Below are 15,374 nucleotides of genomic sequence, written 5' to 3' on the forward strand. Positions count from 1 at the left end.
CGGTTGTTTATAATAAATTTGTATTTTATTATAGATATAGATTAATAATTAATAATTAATTAATTAATTAATTAATTAATTTTAATTTTAATTATAGATTAATACATATATGTGCATTATACTTAATGTAATTAATAGATATTATTATTATTATTATTCGGTTGTTTATAATAAATTTGTATTTTATTATAGATATAGATTAATAATTAATAATTAATAATTAATTAATTACATTTAATTTTAATTAATACATATAATAAAATTACTCCGTAAGGACTGTAAAATAATTTCAATCCCTTCACCCTAATTAAGTTGATGTGATATCAGCATTAAAATTATATTTACAAACAAATAGCAAGAGGTTTGATTTTTTTTTATTTTTCTTTTATTACCATTTGAATTTTGGTTATAAATGGTTAGAAATTAAAATACAATAAATTGTATTTTATTAGGCATCCTTATCCGGAATTCTTTTTTATTTTTCTTTTATTACCATTTGAATTTTGGTTATAAATGGTTAGAAATTAAAATACAATAAATTTGTACTTTATTATAGATGAATACATATATGTGCATTATACTTAATGTAATTAATAGATATTATTATTATTATTAGGTTGTTTATAATATTTTATTATTGATATAGATTAATAATTAATTAATTAATTAATTAATTAATTTTAATTTTAATTATAGATTAATACATATATGTGCACTATACTTAATGTAATTAATAGATATTATTATTATTATTAGGTTGTTTATAATATTTTATTATTGATATAGATTAATAATTAATTAATTAATTAATTAATTAATTTTAATTTTAATTATAGATTAATACATATATGTGCATTATACTTAATGTAATTAATAGATATTATTATTATTATTAGGTTGTTTATAATATTTTATTATTGATATAGATTAATAATAAATAATTAATTAATTTTAATTTTAATTATAGATTAATACATATATGTGCACTATACTTAATGTAATTAATAGATATTATTATTATTATTAGGTTGTTTATAATATTTTATTATTGATATAGATTAATAATAAATAATTAATTAATTTTAATTTTAATTAATATTTTAATTAATTAATACATGTAAAATTACTCCGTAAGGACCGTAACATAATTTCAATCCCATCACCCTAATTAAGTTGACGTGATATCAGCATTAACATTATATTTACAAACAAATGGCAAGATATTTGAATTTTATTTATTTTTGTTTTATTACCATTTGAATTTTGGTTATAAATGGTTAATAATTAAAATACAATAAATTTGTATTTTATTATAGATGAATACATATATGTGCATTATACTTAATGTAATTAATAGATATTATTATTATTATTATTAGGTTGTTTATAATAAATTTTGTATTTTATATTATTGATATAGATTAATAATTAATAATTAATTAATTAATACATGTAAAATTACTCCGTAAGGATCGTAACATAATTTCAATCCCATCACCCTAATTAAGTTGATGTGATATCAGCATTAACATTATATTTACAAACAAATGGCAAGAGGTTTGAATTTTTTTTATTTTTCTTTTATTACCATTTGAATTTTGATTATAAATGGTTAATAATTAAAATACAAAAAATTTGTATTTTATTAGTCTTCTTTATCAGGAATTCTTTTTTATTTTTCTATTATTACCATTTGAATTTTGGTTATAAATGGTTAGAAATTAAAATACAATAAATTTGTATTTTATTATGATGAATACATATATGTGCATTATACTTAATGTAATTAATAGATATTGTTCTATAATTTTCAATTTCAATGATATCCCATTCTTGATTTAATTTTCAATTCCAATAATATCGTATATGAATAAAATGGAAAAAGTTTGACCACGTTAGTAGGATATTATCATTCGAATTAGGTTGTTTATAATAAATTAAAAACCACATTTCTAAGTTTGAATAATTGGTTAATTAGTTGATAATCTGTATATGGTTAAACAAATACGAAGTAGTTAATTGCCCAAAATTGAATTTATGGTCTGATTTGTATGTTTTTTTATTGAAAAGGTTGCAGATGCGATGCTGGTTGGTGCTTATCCGTTTGAAGACCCTGACGATCCAAGAAATTTCAAGAAAACAATTACTGTTAAATTGTAATGAACTCGACCATTGAATGTGCCATTGTAAGTGTCAAATGTGTATTACATAGGAACAATGACTAATATAAGAAATAACTAATTCTAATAGCATTTTATTTTATAGAATAATAACTATTTCAATTTTAGGATAACTATTTCAAACTTGAGAGGTGTTAACAGATTCCTCATTTTTTGAATCACATTCCACTTTAAAAAAATTGTAATCTTCCCTGTCATAAATATATCTAGGTAAATCTACATCCTTCAATACTCCGACAGTGGTTTTTTTCAGAAAAATTGAGCATATACCTGTGTGTTGTAGTTTTGTTCCTATATGTATTATAAACCACTTGAAATCTACAAATTCGATATACTCCACCTTCTTTAAATTTCTTGAATCACCTTTGAACAAACTTTTCAGGAATATGCATGCGTATAAAGGTTCCCTGAATTTGTAGAGTTAAAATAAAATGTTGTGAAAAAAACTACAAATATGCATAAATATTAATATTATAGTAAAAGAAAATACCTCAAAATCATGGACCACACACTCTATGGAGTTTATTTTTTCAGAATCTCTTGTCTCTGGAAGATGAACGACACTGAGCATATTCCATATGAGCCTAAGGTGAAGTTGACGACCAACAATCTCAGAGTGAAGTGAAGCCATTGCTATTCGGTGTAAATAAGAGAGTACAGGAATTCGATGGCTATTGACAATGCCAAGCAAAATGGTCTATTTATACTATTACATATATTACAAATATATATCACCAATTACATCACACCAATTATATCACCAATTATTCAATCACCAATTATATCACACCAATCATATTATATTACCTATTTATCATTTTACCATAATAATAGTATAGGTGAATAAATATATATATGAATAATTAATAGATTAATAAATTAATAAAATATGAGTAATTAATAGATTAATAAAATAATAAATAAATAAAATATGTGATTTTACCAAAATACCACTAACTTTGGGCGGGAAAGTTTGGGAGGAGGATATTGTTTTTATATATAGATAGATTATTATTATTATTATTACTCCCTCTGTCCCATTTTATCTGTCCTACCTACTAGTCATTGGTCAAACCAACTCTTTCTTCTTTAGTTATTTTCTTTATTATTGTTTTTACTGATTTTTAAATTTGATTTTTTGTGTTTAATAGTAATTTTAGTATAGCTTCTAAATATATAAATTTTGTATATTAATACTGAACTTAATATTATGAAAAATTTAATTAAAAATAACTCCAGTCAAGTCTCGTTAACCGAACCAGACACATCAAATGGGACGGAGGGAGTATTATATTATTATTATTATTATTATTATTATTATTATACAAAAACATTTTAGTCTTTATTTATTTTTTCCCATTCAATTCTCAAGAATTCTATTCCAACCTATCAAACAATGTAATTTGAACTTTCACCTTATTTTTTTCTTAGAAAATTACAATTTATTTTTCTTTAATTCTTTCATTTCCACTAAACGCTTAGTATATTCCAAAAGTCAGAAAGGTTAATTTGGTATTCATATATGGAATTCAATTCAACGTAAGTGTTCGTCAAGTGTAGGACGTCCTCACATGCGCCATGCTTTGAATGAATCTCTATGAGAAATGGTCCTCCCTCATCTTTGACTTACAACAACACTACCCACCCTAATTTTCTTTTAAAAAAAAAAAAAAGTAAATATATATTTTGAGAACCTATACTACGTACCCTACTTCACAAAGAACTTGAACTAGGATGTTTGACCCAACTCAGCGCTTTGAATTCTACCCCGAACAAGTCTAATCATAAGATCACACTTATGTGAGATTGTCTCACGAATCATAATCCGTGAGATGGGATTAGTCGGCTCGAATCAATATGTAAATGTAATACTTATATTAATAAATATAATACTAAATCAGGAATAAATTATTTGTTACTTATAAGAGAAAACGTAATACTTTTATATTTTGATGTAAAAATATTATTTTTTCATCTAAAGTATTATATTTTTCCTTATAAGTAATGTTTAATAATATAAAATATATGTATAAATATTTAAAAAATATATAAATAAAAAAAAATAAAAGATTAAAACGAAATTAACAAAAAGAATTAACAGGTGCAAAACATGAATATAATTTCTTTTTAAAAAAATAGTGTAGATAAACAATGTTGCGCAATATTTGACTTAACACTATTCACTATCAGGAAAAAAAATTGCCATTTTACCATTTCTTGGAGACGAAATTTGCCCCTTTTTTTTTTGCCAATTTACCATTTTGTTGCTACCTTTGGAGATGCTCTTGCATCGTCCCATTCACAGTTTTTTTTATTGGACAATATAAAATGTAAACTATCTGCCAAGGACCTTGTAGTCCAGTGACATCAAATCCTTCCCTTTATATGGGAGGTGGTGGTTCGAGCCTCAGTGGAGGCAATACTAACTCTTGTGCTTCAATAGGTTGAGAAAGTAGTTATGAACAGATATTGCATTCTAATAGAGTTAGTAGTATTCAAAAAAAAAAAATGTAAACTATCTAGGGTGTTTGGTTTGAACATGAGAATTGGAGTGGAAATGACAATCAAATATTTGTAATGTTAATGAGTTTTAATGAAAGTATTTTACATGTTCGGTAGTAGGGTGAAACTGAAATGATTACCAATATTAATGTTTGATTATGCATAACTCTATAATAGGAGTAAAGCAAAACAAAAATCCAAAAAATTACTAATAAGATGGAATGATACCCGTTTTTAATTATGGAATGGAGTTTTTTATTAAATGGGTAATCAAATCCCATAATTGTGTTTTAAAACTCACCAAAAAAAATAGTTGTGTTTTAAAAGGTTATCAACCAAATACTAACTATTATTTTAATATACACATTCCTGGTGTGTAAACTCATCAACCAAACACGCATTAAATTGTTGAATTTTGTAGCATTAGTATAGTGCGCTACAATAGTCATTACAATTACTCTTATGTATTTAATCTACATGAGTCATAATAATAAATTTAATTAAAACTAGCATGCATGGACCCTAAATTATGAGGTTAAATAAATTGAGGAAAATTTTAATTTCAACTAGTACTCTAAATGAAAAGTTGAAAACCAAACTTCTTTCTTATTATTTTATTTATAAAATTATGGCAATTTATATAATGGATCAGGGTCCACATAGCATTATCGACCATTAATTGAAACAACGAGGTATAGAATTCCCATTAATTGAAACAACGAGGTATAGAATTCATACGGGTATGGTACAAAATTTCATAACACAAAACTAAAACAAAAAATCATAATACAAGACACATAACATAGTATCATGGATCGAGCTCAACTGAAAAGACGAGGTACAAAATTCATACTCATAAGGTACAAAATTTCATAACACAAGGCACAAAATCATAACACAAGACACATACACATGTGTTATATATTTACTTATTTTTCAAATCTAATTTAGGTACATAATTTGTGTTCATAGGCACAAAATTTCACAACACAAGACACAAAAATTCATAACATAAGATACAATTACTAATTTGAATTGTTCTCGATACAAAATTCATACTCATAAGGTACAGAATTTAATAACGCAAGACACAAAAAGTCATAATAACACAAGATGCAAACACATGAACCAGGATTCATAGTGCAATGTTAACCCTAATTCATGGTATAACGATAATAAAATTATCTAATGTTATATTTCTACAATTAATGTTTAACAAATTCTATCAGACTTCTTGATTTGAGTCGATCAGCTATGAACAAATTTAGACTAATTTATCTCCTTGTGGCCCTTTAGTGATGGTCACAATATGAGTTTCACCCAAAGCACACATTCAAGTAACAACTATTCGCTTGCTAATAAATCAAAGATCACATTTACTAACAAGTTTATAAAAGATGGTAAGAAGTTAACATTGAAGTCTAATGTTATAATTTAAAAAAATTGTATATATGTACATGCTATTAATTTAAAAATATATTCAATAATATGTAGCTAAAAATATTAAATAAATAAATGAAAACAGCTATTAATAAAGAGCATTGTGGATTTGTGGTGATGCGGAATATACTTTGCAAAATGCGTAAATTGAAGGCCAAGTGGTTCAAACAATGAGGGCCTACTATCACGTTATTAGCCCAACACAATTATTTGATGAGTATATATTACGGTCGTGGTTGCCTACTTGTTCAATGTTTTAGCTTTGACTTTTTAAAAGAAAATTAAACTAACAAAAATCTATAGTATAGGAGGGATGTTACTGTGAAATAAGTAGATGAAAAATAAAATAAATAAATGATGGTAAGTAAAGTAGAAAAGTGTAGTCATAGTCAATAATAGTGGTAATTCGAAGATAAAGAAATAGGATAAACATATACGGGTAGAAGTATATAGATGAGTTGATTGGTAAATTATAGAGGTAAATAAATGAGTTAAACTTTTATGGTGGTTATAAATAAAATTGTTTGAATCTTTATATTTTAAAGAAAGAATGTTATTTTTTAATTTTTTTTAAGTTGAAAAAATGAAACAAAATTGTTTTCTAATTTAAAAAAAAAATAAAAAATAATGGTAAAAACATGTTTTCTATTCTCATCTTTCATTAAAAAAAAAAAAAAAAAAAAAAAAAAAAAAAAAAAAGGTCAATGGACACACCCTAACTACGTAATTAATTTCGCATCAGGACAATTGGATCACCTCGAAAGTTGTATATGGATCTTTCTTCAAATTTACTTGATCCCAATTCCCATATCAATTTGTTTCAATTAAATAAATATAAAATTATTATCTCAATTAGAAAAGAAGTACTCCGTATTAAATTGCAACATGGTCTTATTATATAGTCGTAGCTTGAGTGAAGTGGACTGTTCATAAGGGGAAAATAATGTAGTTGGCACGTCAAGATTATCAGCGTCGTGAAGTAATCGGGCAGCCTACTATGCTAAATCAATGCTACAATCTTATTTAATAATACTCCTTTATATAATTTTATTTAGTTTGATTCTTTTTCCCATTTGGTGGATGTTTCTTCTCCTTAGTATTCCCATTCCGCAATGGACTTCGGAACATGTTCCCAAAAGGAAAGACTTACGAAGTATCTATTTCAGTTTGCCCATTCCAAAGGCTTTAACAAATCTTTAATCCATCGTCTTATAATCTTAAATCTTAATACAGTGAATTAGAACTAATTTCTCCCATATTCTTAGATTCCTCCAAGGGTAAAACCGGGAAATCATTGATAAAGAGCGCCACTGTTCCTTCCATTAATTGCAGGCCTGCAGGCCAACCTGGCTCCAGAATTCTCTACCATATTCCTCATCTTTTCCTTTATTATTACTTCCTAATATTCTTTAATGATATTTTCCCTCTTTTATATTTCGCTTTAACTTTTAAATTTTTCTTTTTAAAAAATCCCAGTCCTTTTTCCTCCAGTGCGACAGCTGTCCTGTATCATTTCAAGGTCTGTTTTAATGGCCGCCAACTGCCATAGACGTGGTCCAAAAGATTCTGCTTTTTTATCGAAAGTCCAAAGTCCAACCGCCATAAATTATTAGCTTTTAGGTCCGCAATTTCAAGTCCAGCTACAAAGCACCAAAGAAACAAGTAACCTGCAACTAACTGATTAATAATTCAAAAATAATAATACGGATGAGAAAATAAAGCAAACAGAAATAATGAATGAATAAACATAACTTACGCACGCAAACAACGCAACGACGATGAACGGGTACACGACGGACGGAAAATGTCAACGGATAACGGCGGACTTGACGTGGAATGCGCAGAAACAACAAACGGAACGGGACGGGACGGATCTCCACCCCATCAAAGAGTATCAAACACAAGTCATCCCTCTCGAAAATTCACAATTGAGATGGTTAATTTTTAGATTTTTTAATGAGTATGATTAGGAGTATTTATTGAATGTCCTTCGATTGCAATCAGTTTGCTGCAAATCGTATGTACAAAGTGAAAATTTCACTGTCCTGTATAAACACCAAAATTGCATCGATAGCTAGGGTTTTGATTCACCATCTTCAACCGCAGCCGGAATCTGACGCCATCGCCGGAGTTTTTTCTGCCGAAAATGCACAATCCTCAAACAGTACCATCTAAACCACAAACCTGTAAAACAAATAAATCTCATAGATCCTCTGCTTTGGACATTCTCGAAAGCCGGCTCGGCCTAGGCTGGAAATCGCCTCTGCGCCTCTGGTGATGCGACGAAGGACGAATCAAAGCCGCCAAAGCTCGCTTCACTAAATCACCTTCTACTGTGCCGATACGGACAAGCGAATTCGTCATTGCCGACCTGCGAGCGTTCAGCCGACTAGGGGAGTACGAAATCGACGGCGCGTGGTTCACGTTCTTGTGCAAACTACACCGGAAGGAGCCGGGATGCGACGTGGGAGAACACATGCACGTCTTCTTCGGGAGATTCGACAACGGATTTCCAATCTTCTGCTTGCGGACCACCTGATCCCTGGACGAAACCACCATAGACCGGCGCGGAGAGATAGATCTACCGATAGAGAAACGCACGGACGGCACCGGAGTGAGAGGCGCAAGGCCGTGAAGGCTCACGCGCGTTGGAGACGTGGAACGGTGCAAGAAATCATTAGACGTGGACCGGTTCAATAATCCGGTCGACGCAGACGAGTAAAAGCTCGAAGCAGTGGACGAAGCGAACGACGTCGCATCTGGCATCATGGATGCCGAGAAACGGCCGGACGGCGAGAGCGACCGTTGAAAGCTCGACCGAATCGGTAGAACCGGTCCGCTTGATCTTCTAGAAGAGGTAGCCATTTTTCTTAGGAAAAGAAAAGAATATAAGAGAGAGAGAAAGAAAACAATATAAACTGAATCTGTTTTTAGAGATATATTTCTCTAAAGGGGCCTGAGGCTCTTCAGTTTCGCAAACTCAGCGTTTCTGAAAGCCTGAATTTATAGGGGGAGGAGGAAGAAGGGTGGATTGTAATTAGACCAAGTCTAGGGGCATTTTAGGAAATAGAGCTTAACCATGGTTAAGGCAACCAGGGTTAAGCAGTTGGTGAAAGTAGGAGATTCTGATCCAACGGTTGAAAAGCGATGTTGAGTACAAAATGACAGATGAAGGAGCCGTTCAAAGGGGTAACGGTTACCGAGAAATGGAGGAAGGCAGTGTGGGGTGCGTGTGGGGAAACGAGCGCTGATTTGGTTGATTTTACCAAACTTTAGTTAATTTAGTCAAACTTATTTATTTGAGCTTTCATGTCTCTCCAGAAATTTTTAGTCAAACATTTTAATTCATTACCTAAAATTCTTACCGGACATTCAGTTAGAATGAAAGAATTTAGAAAAAAATAATTATAATTCCGTGAAAAAATAATAAAATAAGAATTAAAATTTTTTAAGTATATTATTTGATAGGTAAAAATAGGATTATTGACATAGTCACAAGAGTGTTGGAAAAATAGTATAAAATGACATTTTAAGTGGCTATTTTGTGGTACAATTATATGTGGGGTTCAATTCTGATTCTGGTTCTTCGTAGTTAGACGAAGGAATTGATATATTATATGCTTAAAACGGATAATGGGTGAATGAAAAATTAGTTTTCATATTGACATATCTTGATGTCTGATGACTTATCATGCTTGTCAAACAACCAATGATACTAGTCATGCCACCATCAATCTTCAATGCATATAACTTTTTGAATAAACATTGTAAGCCTTCTATTTTCATGTCATAATGTTTTTTGAACGTGAAGCTTTTTCAGAAAGTTTTAATGAGTGAACTATTATATTGTTTTCTTTTCAAAAAAAAAAAACTATTATATTGTTAAACAATGTTGTTGAACATATATTGTAACCATTCATCTCTTCTTCATTTGATGTGCTTCTGATTTCTCCCTTTTTAGCATCTTTTGTCCACCTTTTTAAAATGTAGTGCTTAGGTAAAGAATACAGATTTTTCTTGATAAGAACCATCAACTAGTGTCTTCACAAGACGCGCAAAAATTCAAATATGTGACATAATCACTCTATATATGGTTGTTGATGAACTTATGAATGTCACTATGTACTATGGTTCTTCTTTGTCAAACTCATGCACCCTATATATATAGGCTCATACTCATTAGCAATAAATTTTTCTGCAATAAATTGATGAGAATGAATCAATTTGTCTTTAAACATTCTAAACATCTTTCTTGTATAAACGTTTGAAACTTCTTCCTCCATTGGATACAATGTCTTTAAGATAGGCTTTGAATTCAATGTTCTAAAGGTTTTATCCCTTTCTTTATTATACTTTGCATCAAGAGGCTTGTCATATTGAACAACAAACTTACTTATTGGTGTATTAGCATTTATGAGTTAATTCCTACTGACAGGATAATTGGGCATCAGCACTGACCCAAATCATCAGCAGCTCAGCACTGACCCGAAGGCAATGAATGGATGGTCAGCCGTTCAGCACTTCACTCCAACGACTCCTCAGCATTAACGCTCAAAGGCTCCTCAGCTCCTCAGCATTAATGCTCAACGGTTCTCAGCTCCTCATCAATGCTCAACATTCCTCAGCATCAATGCTCAAACGGTTCCTCAAAGCTCCTCAGCGTTAATGCTCAACGCTCCTAGCATTAACGCTCTATTACTGCGCTGGGGAAGATAAAAAGGATCACAACACTTGGAGAAAGGGACACTTCTTACTAGACAAAAAACACACACTGAACTGATACTGTACTCAAAACATTGTACTCAACATTACACAAATAATACTCAAATACATCCGGTAACTATTATTACTGTCACTTGCAAAGGTCCTCTGACTATAATGATTTTTCACATTTGGTCATTGTATTTTAATTTAGACAAATTTGACAATTGACTATCAAAATCTTTCCAACATTAGTCATTTTATCACTTGTCGTTATTTTGATGTTAAAGTAAAGGGTAAAACTGTCTTTTTATCTATTGAGTGTCTTCTTCCTCTTTGTTCCTCTCTCTATATGCGACATATATCAAAATCCCCAAATTCCCAAAGAGCCAAAGATATTAGAGAGGTCGTCAAAAAAATCAGTCCAGCAGTAAGCTTTCAAAATATATTCAACAAGACAACACACATTCTAAAAAAGACAATAATCACAGGGAAGTTTAGACCAGCAATTAACCAAATAACAATAACAAATAGACCGAGTAATAGACAAAGCCAAACCTCGTCGGAGTTGGTTGAACCTTCGACATTATACCCGACACAGAAAGCAACGAATACCTCCATGAATTTGTTGCCGGAGACCAAAATCATGCTAAAAAGTTTTCAAGACTTACATGCACGAACAAGGAAGTACATGTACACGTTCTCACAGGCCCACTTGCGACAATGAGAGAGAAAAAGCACCCATAGAAGATGAACGCTGCCGGATTTCTCCACCGGAGCTGGACTACCAAGTTGATTAGCCAATGTGCAAAAGCACCTGGAAAACCAAGCTCACATCTAGCCTCAAAGATAAGAATACTATACATCCACAAAAAAACCGCAATAGAGATCGTTAGAGAACTTTGTCGTTGAACTCCAAAGAGACCCAGTTGACCAAAAAGGTCGTTGGAGAAAATTTCAACCTAGAAATGACAAGCTTTTAAACACCGAGGAAGACCATCATAGCCCACCAACAAAATCCAGATGGAGGTTGCCAGAGAAGGAAAATACGGTGCCAAAAGTCAACGTTCTTTACTTCCACAAAAAACACGCCGGATAAAGATGAAGGTAACAGAAAACTAACGTTGAAGAACCGTTGTAGACCACTTAGGGAATGAAGTCTAAAGAGGTTGGAGGTCGCTGGAGAATACTTTTACCGTTGAAGAGTTTCTCGTCGGCATAAAGAAGACACCCAAAACTAAGTATAAAATTTCTTGAAAATGCAACTCCAAGAAGTCAAAATCATTGACTAATTTAATCACATACATAAATGCGTGCAAGATGAATTACGTGATTCATCAGAACGAGAAAACCTATATTGATCGAGAACTAAAAAGCAAAATGTCTAAAGCTTCCTAGGTGAAATGACACTTTTACCCCTTACGTACGTTAACGTCCAAATTATAACCTGCAGGTGGCAAAATGATCAATATTGGAAAGATTTTGATACTCAAGTGCCAAATTTGTCCAAATTAAAAGAAAAAGACCAAATATGAAAATTACTATAGTCAGAGGACCTTTGTTGGAATTAACTCTTTATTTATTTAAATACATTTTATACAGACATGTATGCCTTTAGGATACATGTAGATGCTACTCCACCTACTTTTAGTGAGCTTTAATTACACAATTTTATCAAATTCAAATATCTAATTAAATTTTTTTATAATTTAAAAAATTAATTGCATTATTGCAAATGGTTGAATGGCTTTATATTTTTAACACTCATTTATTCAAATATTGGTACACATTAATGCCAACTTTAATTAGTATGTGTCATTGGTTGCAACTTGCCAAGGTACAACACATTGATGAACACTAATTCTTTAATCTCTATTGTTGAGAGTGATACACACGAGGAAGGTGCGTGGGATCCGCCATACAACTACAAGTGCTAAGGCAAGTCACAACACCATTCAAGCTACGTGACTATATTTGTGGTTGAGATTTCAGATATCAAGGCCATGCATACTTTAACTACTCCTATTTCTAGTATTTCTTTAATGTGGTACTTGGTTCATAAAAAGAAAATATAAGGAATGGGAATATGATTTCAGAAGTAATAGGATAAAGAAGAAATGAAATAGGAACTTTTTTTCTATTTGTTTGATTGGAATATGGTGTTGGAAATTTCAACTAAAACATCATTGTGTATATTTTGTGGTACAAGTATATGTGGGGTTCATTTGAGTCGGGCCAAAGTGGATTAAGGTTCTTCAAAATGGATCCAAAAAAAATCGATATATTGTACGCTCAAAACGATTAATAGGTGAATGGAAAATTGATTATCAAACTAGACTCATTAGAGTTGAAAAGTTGAAGTTAATTGGGAAGACTTAGAAGTAGTATGTCCCACATTGAAAAGGAATATGAGTTTGCACTAGTATATATACAATTCCCTTTTAGAATAAAAATGTAGTGTTTATCATAAAAGCTCTCTCACGTGTAGGGTGCAAATCAAATCATATTATAGTGTAACGTGTTATTTATGCTCAGTTACGAATTAATTGTAATTAATTTCATAAATCATAACCATTGATATTATTTTTATAATTAATTGACAATTTGAAAGGATATAATTTGATTATTATTTAAATCAGATTTATTTGCAATATTAATGTTATGATTATATAAACCATAGTGTTTAGCCAGATTGTTAAGTGATTTGAGAATCATTTTTCTACTCCTACATGCGGTCAATTCTCTCTCGAAAATCTCTACCCACACAATCTGAAAACTTGTGTGTTCATCATGTTGTTTTAGTTCGTTGAGGACATTTTAGTTTGAGTGTTCAAACTATTTTAATTATGGCAATTCATTTTATCTTGAAAAATTAATGTTACAATGCTATTAACACTCCCAAGTGGTGTCGAATCGATTTTACGACTTAAATTTTTCTTAATTTTGTTTTCTTGTGCTTTGAGATTATTATCTAAAATTATAAATCTCGTTATTTTATATTTTTTTATATATTAAAATAATTTATTTATTCGCCTACATATGAAATTATATTAGAAATTGTAATCAAATATTAGATTGGTTAAGAAATATATATATATATATATATATATATAGTCAAATGTCAAAAATACTCATACTCAAAATAATAAATAAAATATATACAATATATATTAATTTATTTTATACTAATTTAATTTTAATAAATAAATATTATATATAAAGACATTTTTGGCATTATAAAATTTTAGTTATTCTTGATGAGGTAAGAATAGCTCTTATCGCCAAAGACCTTGTGGTCTAGTGACACCCGGTGTCCCAGTTTACACTCCTACATGGATGATGGGAGTGGGTTCGAGCCTATAGAGTCAGCTCTTATCGTGGGGCTTAAAAATGATGACTAAGTTATTCCCATTGCAAATGTAATAACCAATTTCACAACGAATTTTATATCGTAGAATTAAAAATGAATTGAATGATAAAATATAGCTATTCCAAAAAATATTATTCCTTTTTAATCTATTTAATAAATTAAGAGTCAATTTTGAAACATGGAAATATATGTTTTCTGAAAAGTGACTCAATTTTCTAGAAAACATTTTCATTTTCTAGTGCTTGGTTGAAAGTTTAAAAAAAATATTTTTCATATAACTTAAAGATAGAAAATTATACTTTAATTTTCTCTTTTTGGTTCACTTTTAGAAACATGAATATAAATATATTACAGATGTATTCTTATAAGATATTAATTATTTTAATCATGATAATAATTATTATTTATATTAAAATAAAATTTTAAATTAAAGTTTATAATATCTATAAAGAACAATAATAATTATAATAAAAATATGTAAATAAATAAATTTTAATTGCAACTTATTATAATAAAAAATGAATAGATAAATTGATAAATATAATAATTTTGAGTTAAAAAATTAAAGTAAATTATTCTTTTTTAAGATATTAGTCAAGTCGGGTCAAGATTTTTATTGTTTGAATTGCTTGGACTCAACATATTTAATAAGGCATTGATAAAACTCATAAAAGTAACAACTCTAAACAAGAGAAATTGAATATTTTTTATATTTTGGGTTGTAGGCTAGTCTAAGATTATTATTATTTGGTCTACCGCAACTTAATCTATATTTTAAGCAATCATTCATAAATGTAACAAATCTAAACTAAAGAAATTTATTTAAAAAAAAAAAAAAGAAAAAAAAAGGCAAGTGTTTCTTAATTTTTGGGTTATGGGTCGGGTTGGGCAAATATTTTTTTTGTTTAACCACCCTAACCTTACCCATATTTTATATGAACTAGCCCAATCTAATTCAAATAATAACCAGACATATGACGGACTAACCTACACATTTTGACAACACTTGGAGAGAGAGAGAGAGAGGATTGTTTTGATGGATCCGTTGAATTGTTTAAGGGAAATTCTTTATATCGAAGTGGTTGGAGCCACCTCACAAAGGATCGCTTAGTGGGGGTTTTGTGTCCCCTCCATTGCACAAAAAAAAAAAAAAAAAAAAAAAAAAAAAAAAAAAAAAAAAA

The 15,374-nt window shown here is 29.7% G+C and overlaps 1 protein-coding gene across 1 annotated transcript; it reads right to left on the reverse strand.

The window, feature by feature from the left end:
- Positions 1-7,540: 7,540 nt before the first annotated feature.
- Positions 7,541-9,094, reverse strand: LOC116014335. The gene is made up of 2 exons (XM_031254374.1): positions 7,879-9,094; positions 7,541-7,762 (listed from the first exon to the last, which is right to left on the reverse strand). The coding sequence occupies exon 1, from the start codon at positions 8,985-8,987 to the stop codon at positions 8,325-8,327; it is 663 nt and encodes a 220-aa protein (XP_031110234.1). The 5' UTR covers positions 8,988-9,094; the 3' UTR covers positions 7,541-7,762; positions 7,879-8,324.
- Positions 9,095-15,374: the final 6,280 nt, after the last annotated feature.

Source organism: Ipomoea triloba, chromosome 1, assembly GCF_003576645.1.
Source record: "Ipomoea triloba cultivar NCNSP0323 chromosome 1, ASM357664v1".
Lineage (NCBI taxonomy): Eukaryota > Viridiplantae > Streptophyta > Magnoliopsida > Solanales > Convolvulaceae > Ipomoea > Ipomoea triloba.

Excerpts from the sequence above, each read along its gene's own strand:
- LOC116014335 (XM_031254374.1), bottom strand. The coding sequence starts at position 8,987 with ATGGCTACCTCTTCTAGAAGATCAAGCGGACCGGTTCTACCGATTCGG.